General features: G+C 37.5%; 1 protein-coding gene across 9 annotated transcripts in view; it reads left to right on the plus strand.

Moving 5' to 3' along the window:
* Positions 1-12,119, plus strand: part of otofa (otoferlin a) — a 224,433-nt gene that overhangs the window by 115,740 nt on the left and 96,574 nt on the right. For 8 of the 9 annotated variants that reach the window (XM_078399342.1, XM_078399345.1, XM_078399340.1 and 5 more), the window contains 2 exons: positions 5,261-5,320; positions 10,544-10,626. In XM_078399342.1, coding sequence (XP_078255468.1) covers positions 5,261-5,320; positions 10,544-10,626 — 143 coding nt within the window. The remainder of the gene's footprint in view (positions 1-5,260; positions 5,321-10,543; positions 10,627-12,119) is intronic. The other variant, XM_078399349.1, reaches the window with a different exon arrangement.

The raw sequence follows: 12,119 nt of genomic DNA on the forward strand, positions 1-12,119 counted from the left end.
TCGGGCGGGTCCCATTGTGACATTGCATGCCGAACATGGCAAGCAATCGGTTTAATAAGGTAATTTTTAAACTTTATAATCTCTCTAACTTAAGACCAATTTGAATGAAAGTCGGATGAAAGTGTTCCCAGGACAATGGTGAGTAAGGTGGTCCTAAAATTGTGGCGCTATCGTATGTGTGTGGGTGAAAACCACATGCACAAATGGAACAAAAAGCACATAAGAAACGCAACACACAAGAAACACACTCGGGACAAACAAGATGAGAGTTTTAGTAATATGTAGATATTATGTATTAGCACAGTCAGTTCTTGCAACATACAACACATCCGCACAAAGTTTAGATTCCATTGAGCAGAAAACTATATTAAAGTTTGATGAACATACTGTCGGTCTTGAGGATTGGGGAAATTTTCATAATCGGCAGGAAGAATTCAAGAAGATCTTACAGAAAATTATGAGATGATCTTAAGTGATGATCCTGTAATACCAGGAGAGTTCAAAGAAAAGGAATATCAGGCACTCCCTGACTCATGTGATAGGTGAGTTACCTAAACCCGCATTTACATAAACAATTCATAATAGGTGATCCCGTTCCCTAAATGACCTGTTTTATTGCAACAGGAGGAAAGAGAGGGCTTCCTGTCCACTTCATAGATATAGAAGCATCGCCCAGGTTCGCTGCTCTACCAGTTTCACTCACTGTCGGTGCGACACTGGGAATGTGAGTGAGAAGGGGAGGAGTTGCAGAGCCACTTCCAGCCGAATCACCGACATCTTCCACCAGCGAGCCCTTCTTCGCTAGCTCCTGCATGGTCCCGTTGACTTGGCTGTTGTTGCGGCTCATGTTGTAGCCGCTGGCCAATATATTCCAAGGTAGTAGCGACTGCAGGGGAGAAGGAGGTGGCGATGGTGGAGGGGGAGCGGACAAAGCAACAGCCACCAGGAAGAGGTGGCAGGCGGTGAGAGGGGAGGGGAGCTCCATGGGATTGCCGTGTCCTGTCAGTGAAGGCGGCCTGCTCTGAAATGGCAAATTTCTAACGAGAAAAGCTATCAGTTCAACATCAGAATATCTGGCTTGTGGTTTATAATTCTGCAGCTCCTTTTTAAGCAAAGCGAAAGATTTGGGCATTAGATTTAACTGAGCCTGAAAACATTTCTGCAAAGGTTTCTGAAAGATTTCAAATGATATCCGACTTAATATTCTCAGCATACTTAATATTCTCAGCATAATATTCTCAGCATTACTTGTAGTTTGAATGAGTTATCATTTCAAAATAAATTCATGTCATATTAAACAATAGATCCCTGGCATTTATGAAATATACCTTTTGCCAGAAGCTATCATTTAATACTTTGTTATTTTTGTTTACTTCTCAACGTAGAAAAATCTAATTTTCAATAAAAGAGCACTGATCCCAAATCAGATATTGCCTTTATCTGTTATCTACGTGTTTTTTTGTTATATTATTCCTATATTATCATTTTTAATTGATTTAGTCTTCAATTCCAATTAATATACACCAATTACTATTTCCTCTTGGCAGTAATTTGGAATAATTTGTGAATTTTGAAATTTAATAAAGGTAGTTCCATTGTTCAAGGGAAGTGCATGTGTGTGTGTGTATGTGTGCGTGTGTGTGTGTGTGTGTGTGTGTATGTCTGTGTGTGTGAGTTTGTTTGTTTGTTTGTTCTGACAGTTCTGCTCCCAGTTGCCACTTTCACTACCAGCCCTAAGATGCAGTGTTATTATTATTTTGCATTCCATTTTCATTTCAGAAAATTTCCTGATATAAGGAACATGATCATGATGAATATAAAACAGTTGCAAGATATCAACTGATTCCATGGATGTTTTTTCTCCTTGGATCAAAAATTTAAGGAGTAGATATTAGTTTGATAATTTGTGCACTTGGAGAAGAAAGTATTATTTGGTGACTGTGGTTTTCTCTAAAATAGGACATTTCACTCTCAGTGTCTCTAAAATTAGCCATTATAAAGATATAGGAGCAATCAAAATTTCTTTTCAGCAGGGGTACTTTATTTACTCCTGTAGATTTATTGTATTTAATTATCTAGTACATTTTAAAAACTGACTGCCGGACCTTCTCTAAACCCCGTTCCAAATGTTTAAACACAACTTAAGCTAAAATATGCTTGAGAACAGTGTAAATTTACCAGAAAACACATAAATAATTTACATTTATTGACTATGATGTTGCGATGTCCTTTAATACTGTGTGTGTCACTAGTTCAAGAAATGGAATGAAATGGCCATCAATTATGCCAATCAGATAAAGGAATCCAATTATACAACGACAAAATGCAAGTAATCCAAATCTAAAATAAATTACATTATAATATAAATGATTGCAGATATGGGAAGTTTTCAGTTTTACTAATGAGGAAAAAGCACATCTGTGTTGTTTTGAAGTTAAGGAAAACTAAAACCACTGTAATATGATGTCATGATAACATTTATCTTAGATAATTATGGAGCTATACGGGCATCAATCAAATGTGTCTCAAAATGAATTCCTGATTCACGCAGATCCAAACTGTTGCACTCTTAGGTGTAGTCAAGCAAAAAAAAGATATTTTCATTGGCGCTCATAATTATTCATTTTGCTGAAGAAGACAATATTCCATTTCTAAACATTCTTGCTGATTTGAGAAAAATAAATTTTACGATTCCTCTGACTTCCTGGGACCACTCTCCCATCCAAGTAGCATCTGTGTATTCAGTAAAAACACGCCACAGTAGATTGAAGGACACTACTTAAGATTACGATGTGTTCCTTTTAAGAGCTGGCCTCAGAGATTACCCTTGCTGGTAACAACTGTGAAAGTAGCATCTCTTTCAATCTAGTGTTGCTGAAGAAAACGCAATAATCTTTTTCCGTGAACCTTGCATTGCAAGTCTCATTTTGTCTGACATCCACAAAATATCATTAGGTGACCCACTATGTTATGTCAACATTACTCGCCTTTGTAAGCAGAGTCAGTGGGCTCCCATGGTGCCCAAAACAATTTTGTTGCTTAGCAGTGGGGCAGGGTGTGGTGGGGTGAGTACAATAAACTGAGAGATAAACTAAGGAGCAAGGTTAAAGGTTGTGATCTCTGAAGTACTACTTCACCCAAATATGAATTTGTAACAATTAGTGGAATGGAGAACGTCAATTTCACAAGACTTTGGCACCACTTCCATAACAAAATACAATGGCGTCGTTGGAATGGATTTCAGCCCAACTAGCCTCAAATTAGGATTCTAATGGAAAGATAATTAGGGCCATTATGAGGATCTAACCAGTGAGCTGCTTAGATATTTTGGGATTTATGATGATGTTGCCAGAACTTGAGGGCTTGAGCTCTTGGGAGAGGTTGGAAAGCCTAGAACTGTATTCCTTGGAGCGTAGGTGGATCAAAGGTGATCTTATAGAGGTGTATAAGATCATGAGATGATTAGATAGGGTGAATGCACAGTCTTTTACCCAGAGTAGGGGAATGGAGATTATAGATTTAAGATGAGAGGGGAAAGATTTATTAGGAATCTAAGGGGCAACTTTTTCACACAGAGGGTGGTGGGTATATAGAATAAGCTGCCAAAGGAAATAGTTGAGGCAAAAACTATAACAACATTTAAAAGGCATTTGGATAGGTAGGAGGTAGACACAAAATGATGGAGTAACTCAGCGGGACAGGCAGCATCTCGGGGGAGAAAGAATGGGTGACATTTTGGGTCAAGACCCTTCTTCAGATAGGTAGATGGATATGAAAGGTTTAGAGGGATATGGGCCAAACACAGGCAGGTGGGACAAGTGTAGATGGAGCACCTTGGTCGGCATGGGCAAGCTGGGACGAAGGGCTTGTTTCTGTGCTGTATGACTCAATGATGAAATACACACTTAACCATAACTATAAAATTAAATGGAAGAGCAATAATTCTAAAGCAAAAAGAATGAAAGTGTGATTATAAACAGGAATTATCCTCAAGACACTGCAAATAAAAGGTAAATAAAAAGTGTTAAAAAATACAGCAATTAAAGGGGTGGGATGGTGGAGCAACAGTAGAGTTGCTGCCTTACAGCGCTAGAGACCCGAGTTCAATCCTGACTACAGGTATTGTCTGTACGGAGTTTGTACATTCTCCCCGTGACCGCGTGGGTTTTCTCTAGGTGCTCCAGTTTCTTCCCACACTCCAAAGACCTACAGGTTTTAAGTTAAATGGCTTCGGTAAAATTTGTAAATTTTCCCTAGTGTGTAGGATAATGCTAGTGTTCAGAGATCGCTGGTCGACACGGAGAGAAAACCAAGAAATATGTGTGTGACGTATCGGATCGAAAGAGTCTTAGTGTACATACTCCACATTTAGCATTCTTAAGTTATATATGTTAACACTTAATTACAAGATGATCTAGATCAGGAACTGTATATATCAATTTGGAAGAATTAAGACAAAGAACACAGAGATGAGGAGACATTGCTCTAAAGGTAATTTCACCAAAATGATCAGACACTTTGTGATAAAAGGTAAGTTGTAATCTAGTTTGTGTGAGTGAATTCGTGAGGGAGGAAAGTAAGATATAGGATCCTTGATTTTCTAACAGATTTCCTGAATTCAGGATGCTCTGGGGGTAAAAATGAGTCCTTCAATGCTGGTGCTAAGTAGACTCTTTGAAACTGCTCACTATGGTATTCCCCTCCCAAAATACAGTTTAATTTGGGGAGTGGCAGGAACGGGGTACTGATTGAGAATGATCAGCCATGATCACATTGAATGGCGGTGCTGGCTAGAAGGGCCGAATGGTCTCCTCCTGCACCTATTGTCTATTGTCTATTAATTGGCTTCAGTAGAATCGAATATCAAAAGTGGAATATAAAATTATCTAAATCATTGGCAGTCAATTAGCACAAGTAACTCAGGACAAATTCCTACCTCAGCAGCCATTCATTCTTTGTGAAAGGGCTATCAGAAAGAATCTATGGTGAACATCCAGTGACTTTACATTGTGTGTTATTCTCATTGTGAGTGTTTTAGTTTCGTAATTCCCACATCTACAGAATAAATAGTACAAATTGGTTGGGGTGCATTGTTATATCCCTCTCAAGTAGCTAATAGATGAAATGTAGAAAGGAGAAAAACTTTCAAAGTCAAATACTGCATTCATAACTATAAGCGTTAGTTCACTTAAATGCATTCTGTTTCTGTTATTTATTTTGGAATTTACTTTCTTCATTCTATGGTCTGTTTACCATTTAGCAAAAGCAAGAAAACACCCAAACCAAAGGATGGCAAAGGAAAGACAGAAAGCAAAGAAAAGTAGGTGCCAGTAAAGATTGTGTGTGAAAATAAAAGTGATTCCTGCAGTCAGGAATATAAGTGAAAGAAACTTAAGTTGGACACCTGTAACGCAAGTTGATGAAGTTAGCTGCTTTGAAATAATTGAGGGAGTATAATTCCTCTGCCATTATTTAGTGGCTGCAGAACAGCCATTAGCAATGGTAACTCATGAAGGAAATATTTAACAATAAATGTAAAAAACATTTTGTGCTGAATGTGTCAACTCCTGGGGCGAACAGGTAAATAGATTACAACAGCTTTACCACAGCCTTAGTCCTCTAGGGCACTCATGGGACAGTGAGTGGGTTCATTACTGCACTCACTGTTCCAACTAATCAAAAGAAGTAAACACAATCTGTTGGGTTAGATCCTGTATAAATCTTCACAGATTAAGAAAATTAATATCAATACTTTAGCACCTGTTAAATTCAAAACCAAATAAGAACCTTTTTCTTCCTCAATCTTCAATACAATTGATGGCATCCATTGCTATAATCTTGCAAGCATGCTCTCTGTATATTTTAAGTTCTCAAAGTGTGATGTGCAAAGTAGTTGAAGGAAGAAACTATTTTGTGCGATGGACCCAAAAGGTATATGCAAGATCCAAGATTATGTGTCATTGTTAACCTCATTGAATATATGTCAATGACTCATCAGAGATGCACACCTCATCCATAAATTATTTAAATGTAGCCTCTCATGTAAACATCATTCTTCATTTATCTGGTAATTTTTAATGAAAGGTTAATGAGCCCAGACAGAACTGATTATGCCATTTCCATATCTTGGAGCATTACTAAATGCATGAACTGATGCACATGTGGACTTTAGGGGGCAAATTTCAAATTTTACAGCAGTACAAATCAAGCCCATAGTTCCACCACTGCAACATGGTTTGCAAATGAAATGTATGTTTCAACCAACATGTCGCTGCAATGCCATACTCTATTGTATTGAGAACCCAACAGTGATATCGCTTGACCACATCCATTCTTTCCACTTGTCCGTCTTCTGGTAGCAGCAGAGCCTCTGATGTGTCCGAGCTTGTTCTGCACAGGTAGGAATCGGTTTTAAGACAAAAGTAGTCTGCAGGGAACCAATGAAGGGGGAAGTGCTTTACATCAATAGTCATTCGCCTTTGCGAGTGTAATACATTACATGAATTAAGAACAAAATAATAGCTAACATCTGTCTTGTAGAAGCAACAGAATTGAACGTGTGCCACTAAACACACTGAACATGGGGAAAACTATATCAGACTGGATTTAATTATTTACCATCAGCAATTACTTAAGAATGCAGCTAGAATGCAATTAATAATAAATAAATAGCAGTAAAAGCCCCACATCATTTAAAGTTGTACCTCAGGTAAGGCTACTTTGAAGTGTCTGAAATTAATTGCATCTATTAAAGAAATAAAATGTGTAATGGATAAAAGATGAGGAAATATTTGACTAGCATTTTAATGTATAATCATATTTTTTAAATTGCAAGAAGTTTGTCCTCTGGTAACAAGTTACAATAAGGATTGTGAGGATTTCGTCATATACTGGAGGGATGTAATGTTTGTGATGTTTTAAGTATATTTTCACACATGATAATGGTTCCAATATAATGCTTATCATTACGGCTTTGAATTGGAGGATGGTGCTAGTGTGAACAACTGATCTAGGCATTCTTTTCAGAGTCTCAGGTTCTCTCCATCTCATACAACATTCAACAGGTGCCCTTTCGCCGCTTCAGTCTCTTAACTCTGCCCCAATTAAAGTGATTTTTTGGGTCCTAATTTCCAATATTGCTTTCCCGTTTGTTTTGAATGGCATCAAAATAACCATCAGGATGGACCAGCAAATGAGTAAGAAGAGCAATTTATTTTGAGGAATTTCTTTTTAATTTTTGCTCTTCCCAACGTGGGAAATTTTAACGGGTGCTAGAAATTCTAACAGAGGAAGCAAGTGTTCTAAACGGTATGTAACACTCGTGTATTTTCATTGCTAAAGAAATCATGTTATCCATGAGACCTGATCCATTTTCTGTAAAATACAATTTGTGCTTTGTAATATAATTCTGCATTAAATTAAAATGTGAAGTTGAGGTCAATGATTTAAACCTGAAATTGTTGTAAGAACAATTCATACCTCATTAATGAACTGCATTTGTATATGTGTATTGAAGTGCAGTGTATTCCATTTAGAATTAGGTTGGATTTGTCAAAACTCTTAATGAAAAAGCTCAAGTAAAATCTGATATGAGAAATGGGCTTCAAAAATGTTCTAATTTGATCTGGAACTGAGAGATGTGCTGCTCTTAAGAAATGAAGTGCACCATATTTGATTTAGATCCTCAATTTATATACTGTGCAATTCATTTAATATATTCAGATAATCCAATTGTTTCTAATTAAATGTCTGTCAAAATGTTGAAAGTTTGGCATAAGCATGAAATATGCTAATTAAATAAAATAGTAATGGTATTCAATGCACGACAATGATCAAACTAGTGAATAAGAGACAGCTTAATTAATCACTAGAAAATAACATAGCCTTGAGAAATCTGCAAAAACATAAATGCAAAGGATTTTTATTTCATTCAGTTGGTTTACGTCAATACTTTAAAATCTAGCTTACAAGAAAAAATGATATTCTATTATCTGCATAAACAGAAACATCCTTAGAGTAAGAATGAAAAACGTGTCTGTGATTCTGTTTAATACACCGAGAATCTAATCAAACATTATTTTCCAACTAAGTTTTGAGACTATTTTTAGCTTTCATGTTGTACTACTTTGGGTTTATTTTTCCATTTAACTTTGCACAACATTAAAAGATTGCAAAGGTTACTTTTGTTGATAAAAAACAAATTATTGGAACTGAGATCAGAGTGAATGTGGGATTCTGAAAAAAAACTGCGATTATTTTGCATTTGTCTTCTATGGTGTTTGCATATATCCATTTATTTAAAATTATTAACAAAAATACTAAATACATTTTAACTTGCATAAGTTACTGAATTATGAGAACTAATTGTATTTGAGCAGAAACAAACAAAAATCATTTGCCAAAGTCTGAAATTGTTGGGATGGGTTTCAGGCAATATCTCATTTTATCTGCTGCCTCCAGATTATTATGTTTACGATGGATTGTTATTAATTCAACATAGCCAACCGTAATTGGGTTAATAGACACTTAAAACAGAAGAAAAGTCTGCCTTCTTTTTGACACCGAATAGGCATCATATTTTAATTGCAATGTTATGAGAAGCAATGAGGCCAGTGTTTCTTGCAGTCAGTGGCTTCATTCAAAATAATTGTCAGTCAGAACTTGAAGCTACTTCACCTTGGTGTTACGAATTCAGTGCTGCTCCCTCACAAGCTACTGTAGCAGGCTCGGAAGAGAACTAAAAAAACAAAGTCATTTTCATATTGACATCCCTGGTGGAGGCTAGAGAAGCAACCTTGGGTAGAACCCGTATCCTTCTCAAGGATGCAACAGCGCACCACCCCCTCACTGCTTAGTTGAAAGGGGCACTTCTTCCAAGCCTCTGGTCGTGATCTTCTGGCCAGCTCCTGCCCACAAGCCAAAGAATATTCCGATTTGATTCTGTTGGCAGTTCAACTTAAAATAAGCCAGACAAGCTTCACAATTGGCTCACCAGAACCATATCTGCCTCTCACCTTCATTTAAACACAGGGCTCAAAATCGCACTACTTGCAAGTATCCAAAAGGTTCTTGCTGGTACTCAATTGGGTATCAGTCTGCTGGATGATGTGAGTTTATCTCACAACCTGTTTGAGGAAAAGAAATCGTGAAGGCAGTGAAATTTATGTTTTACCTCGTGTAATGTACTGATAACAAATGTCTTTGACATCAAATTCCTGACCCCAGGGAAATGCTAAGATCATAGCTGTCCCATTTCATTGGGCAGTGGAGATCAGATGGAGGCTGAGAGTAAAAATATGAAGCAAACAAGGTATTTAAATAGCATTGTTTGGTCTATTTAACATCTTGAACAATGAAGGGTTTCAACCAAAGATAATATGGTCTTGAAACATCATGGGATTTGTTCAAAGAATATCACTAATTTCGTTATTTTTGATTGACAAGCAGTACTGGAAATGCCCAGTAAATAATGTGTGCCAATGTTAGAATTGGGAGGTTATATGTGTACATTGCAAACAGCTGTACCTAAAGCTTAAGGTGCCGCCTTTGCTAATATTCGCAACTTCCCCCACTAAATCCAAATCGAATTAAACGTTTGTTCTAAACATTTCTAATGTCACAACATGTAGTTTATTTTCAACTATTAACACAATTAAAATAGTATATACCTAGAAATTATCAGTTAAGATCTGTTTTAAAAAATGAAGGTAAGACAGACTTTGAAAAATGAAAAACCTCTTCCTATGATGCAGGTTAATGCAAGGCTGCACAAAACCATTTCTAACTCTCGTCAACCTTTGGCCATAGATATGCCATTATCATCGTCCTATGAGAGAATATTTATGTGTTCCTGGTTCAAATAGTAAAACTCTACCTCAGTCAGGAAGGCATTTTTAAACATGAAATGATACCTTTGCAAGTAATGACATTATCATCATATCATATATCTACAGCCGGAAACAGGCCTTTTCGGCCCTCCAAGTCCGTGCCGCCCAGCGATCCCCGTACATTAACACTATCCTACACCCACTAGGGACAATTTTTTTTTAAACATTTACCCAGCCAATTAACCTACATACCTGTACGTCTTTGGAGAACATGTCAAAGACAATGACATTGTGAACATGTCATTTGCTATTTGTCTGCTTGTGATCGGTTGCCCACTGGCTCGGCACCCAGCTTGACCAATGATTCCTTGCCAAATGTCATTGCTTTGCTCCATCTTCTTTCTTGGTGTTTGCACCACTTTGGTGTTTTTATTGAAGCTGTCAGTTTGTTTTCAAGTTAACTTCAAATATGAAAACACCAGTTACAATTTCAAGTGATTTTGTGTCACTGCAAGATTATATTAAAAATAACATACAGTCCTCTCTTGCCCCCATAGTATTTATAATGTGATGCTCCCAACAGACAAAATATATATTTAACTTTCTTCATCTCTGAGCGAACAATAAATGAATGAAGACTTCTGATGAAGACATCTAAAATGATATATGATCCTGTGAACATGAGTATAATTTAGTTCTAACTGGTTCTTTTGCAGAGCAAGTGGTAAAGGAGTTTTTTCGGGAATGAAGCTGGGAAAAGCACGTCATTCAAAAGATGATCACAAGAAGGGTCATGGAGGTAAAGACAACATAGAACTCATTTCCTCTTCCCCATCACATTTGTGAAATTCCACCTGACGATGTAGAACAGATATAAAATATTAGAATTGTTAAAAAAATGAAACCAGAATGCTGTGCATTCCAATATCGTGGCATCCAATAAAATGATTACAGGTGCTCCATCTGGTGCATATTCCCACTGATTCATATTTGCAGAAAATAAGAGCATATAAAAAAATAGGAACAGGAATAGCCCAAATGTTCCATATGCATGCTCGACCAGCCACTAAAATCGTGACTGATATGATCTTGGCTTCAAGTCAACTTTCGACTTGAGGCTTGACTATACTTTGGACCATCCCAACCCCACCATGATGGTGATGCCCACCACACCCCCAAACCTGTAACAATCCAGCTGCCAACCTGGCAAACACCCTCTTGTCTGACCATTGACTCCCATCCTAGCACCCGACTGAAACCACCGATTAACACCTCCTGACTGCCCATCCCAGCTAACAGCACCCCGATACCTAAACACAACTATCAGTATCGCCAATATCAAAATTGCCAGTACTGTGATCCATATTTTAAAAATTAGATTGCATTTTACAAACAAAACTGGCACTGCACAATCCGATTTCCAAACTTTTGTCTCCTCTTCATGACTTCCCACATACATTTGTATCAACAGCAAATATTAGTACATTACACTTTGTCCTTTCATCCAATTTTTTTTTTGAGATACAGCGTGGAAACAGACCCTTAGGCCCACCGGGTCTGCGCCGACCAGCGATCCCTGCACATTAACACTATTCTACACACACAAGGGACAATCTTTACTTTTGCCAAGCCAATTTACCTACAAACCTGTATGTCTTTGGAGTGTGGGAGGAAACCAAAGATCTCGGAGGAAGCCCATGCAGGTCATGGGGAGAACGAACAAACTCCGTACAGAGAGTGCCCGCAATCAGGATCGAACCCAGGTCTCCAGCGCAGTAAGGCAGCAACTCTACCGCTGCTGCCCGTGCCGTTATATTAATTCCTTAATATAGATGGGAAATCACTGGGCCCCTTGTGGCACCTTACTAGCAAGAGCCTGCCAACCTATGAATATTGACTCATTTATTCTTGGTCTCTTTTCCCTTCTCTTTGTCCAATGTATCAAACAAATTTCCTCAACCCTTATAGCAACATTGGTGTCATTTTTTTCAGATAAGAAAACATCATTTCAATAATTAGATATACCAAATTTGTTTGTCCACTTTACCTAAATTGCAGTTACATCCTCAGAAAGCCACTGAATCTGAAAAATATGGTTTCCCTTTTTGAAACTATAACTCAGTCGAGCTGTTGTCGGACCTGTTCTGTTCTATTCTCAGTTGCCTTTTACAACAACATTAGTAATGAATTCTAGCATTTCCCTATAGCTAATGTCAGGCTAACTAGAGTGAATCTCCTGTATGGATTGACCCTCCTACCTTGAATACCAATGCTAAATTCACTATCTTCCAA

The sequence above is a fragment of the Rhinoraja longicauda genome, chromosome 5, assembly GCF_053455715.1.
Source record: "Rhinoraja longicauda isolate Sanriku21f chromosome 5, sRhiLon1.1, whole genome shotgun sequence".
Lineage (NCBI taxonomy): Eukaryota > Metazoa > Chordata > Chondrichthyes > Rajiformes > Arhynchobatidae > Rhinoraja > Rhinoraja longicauda.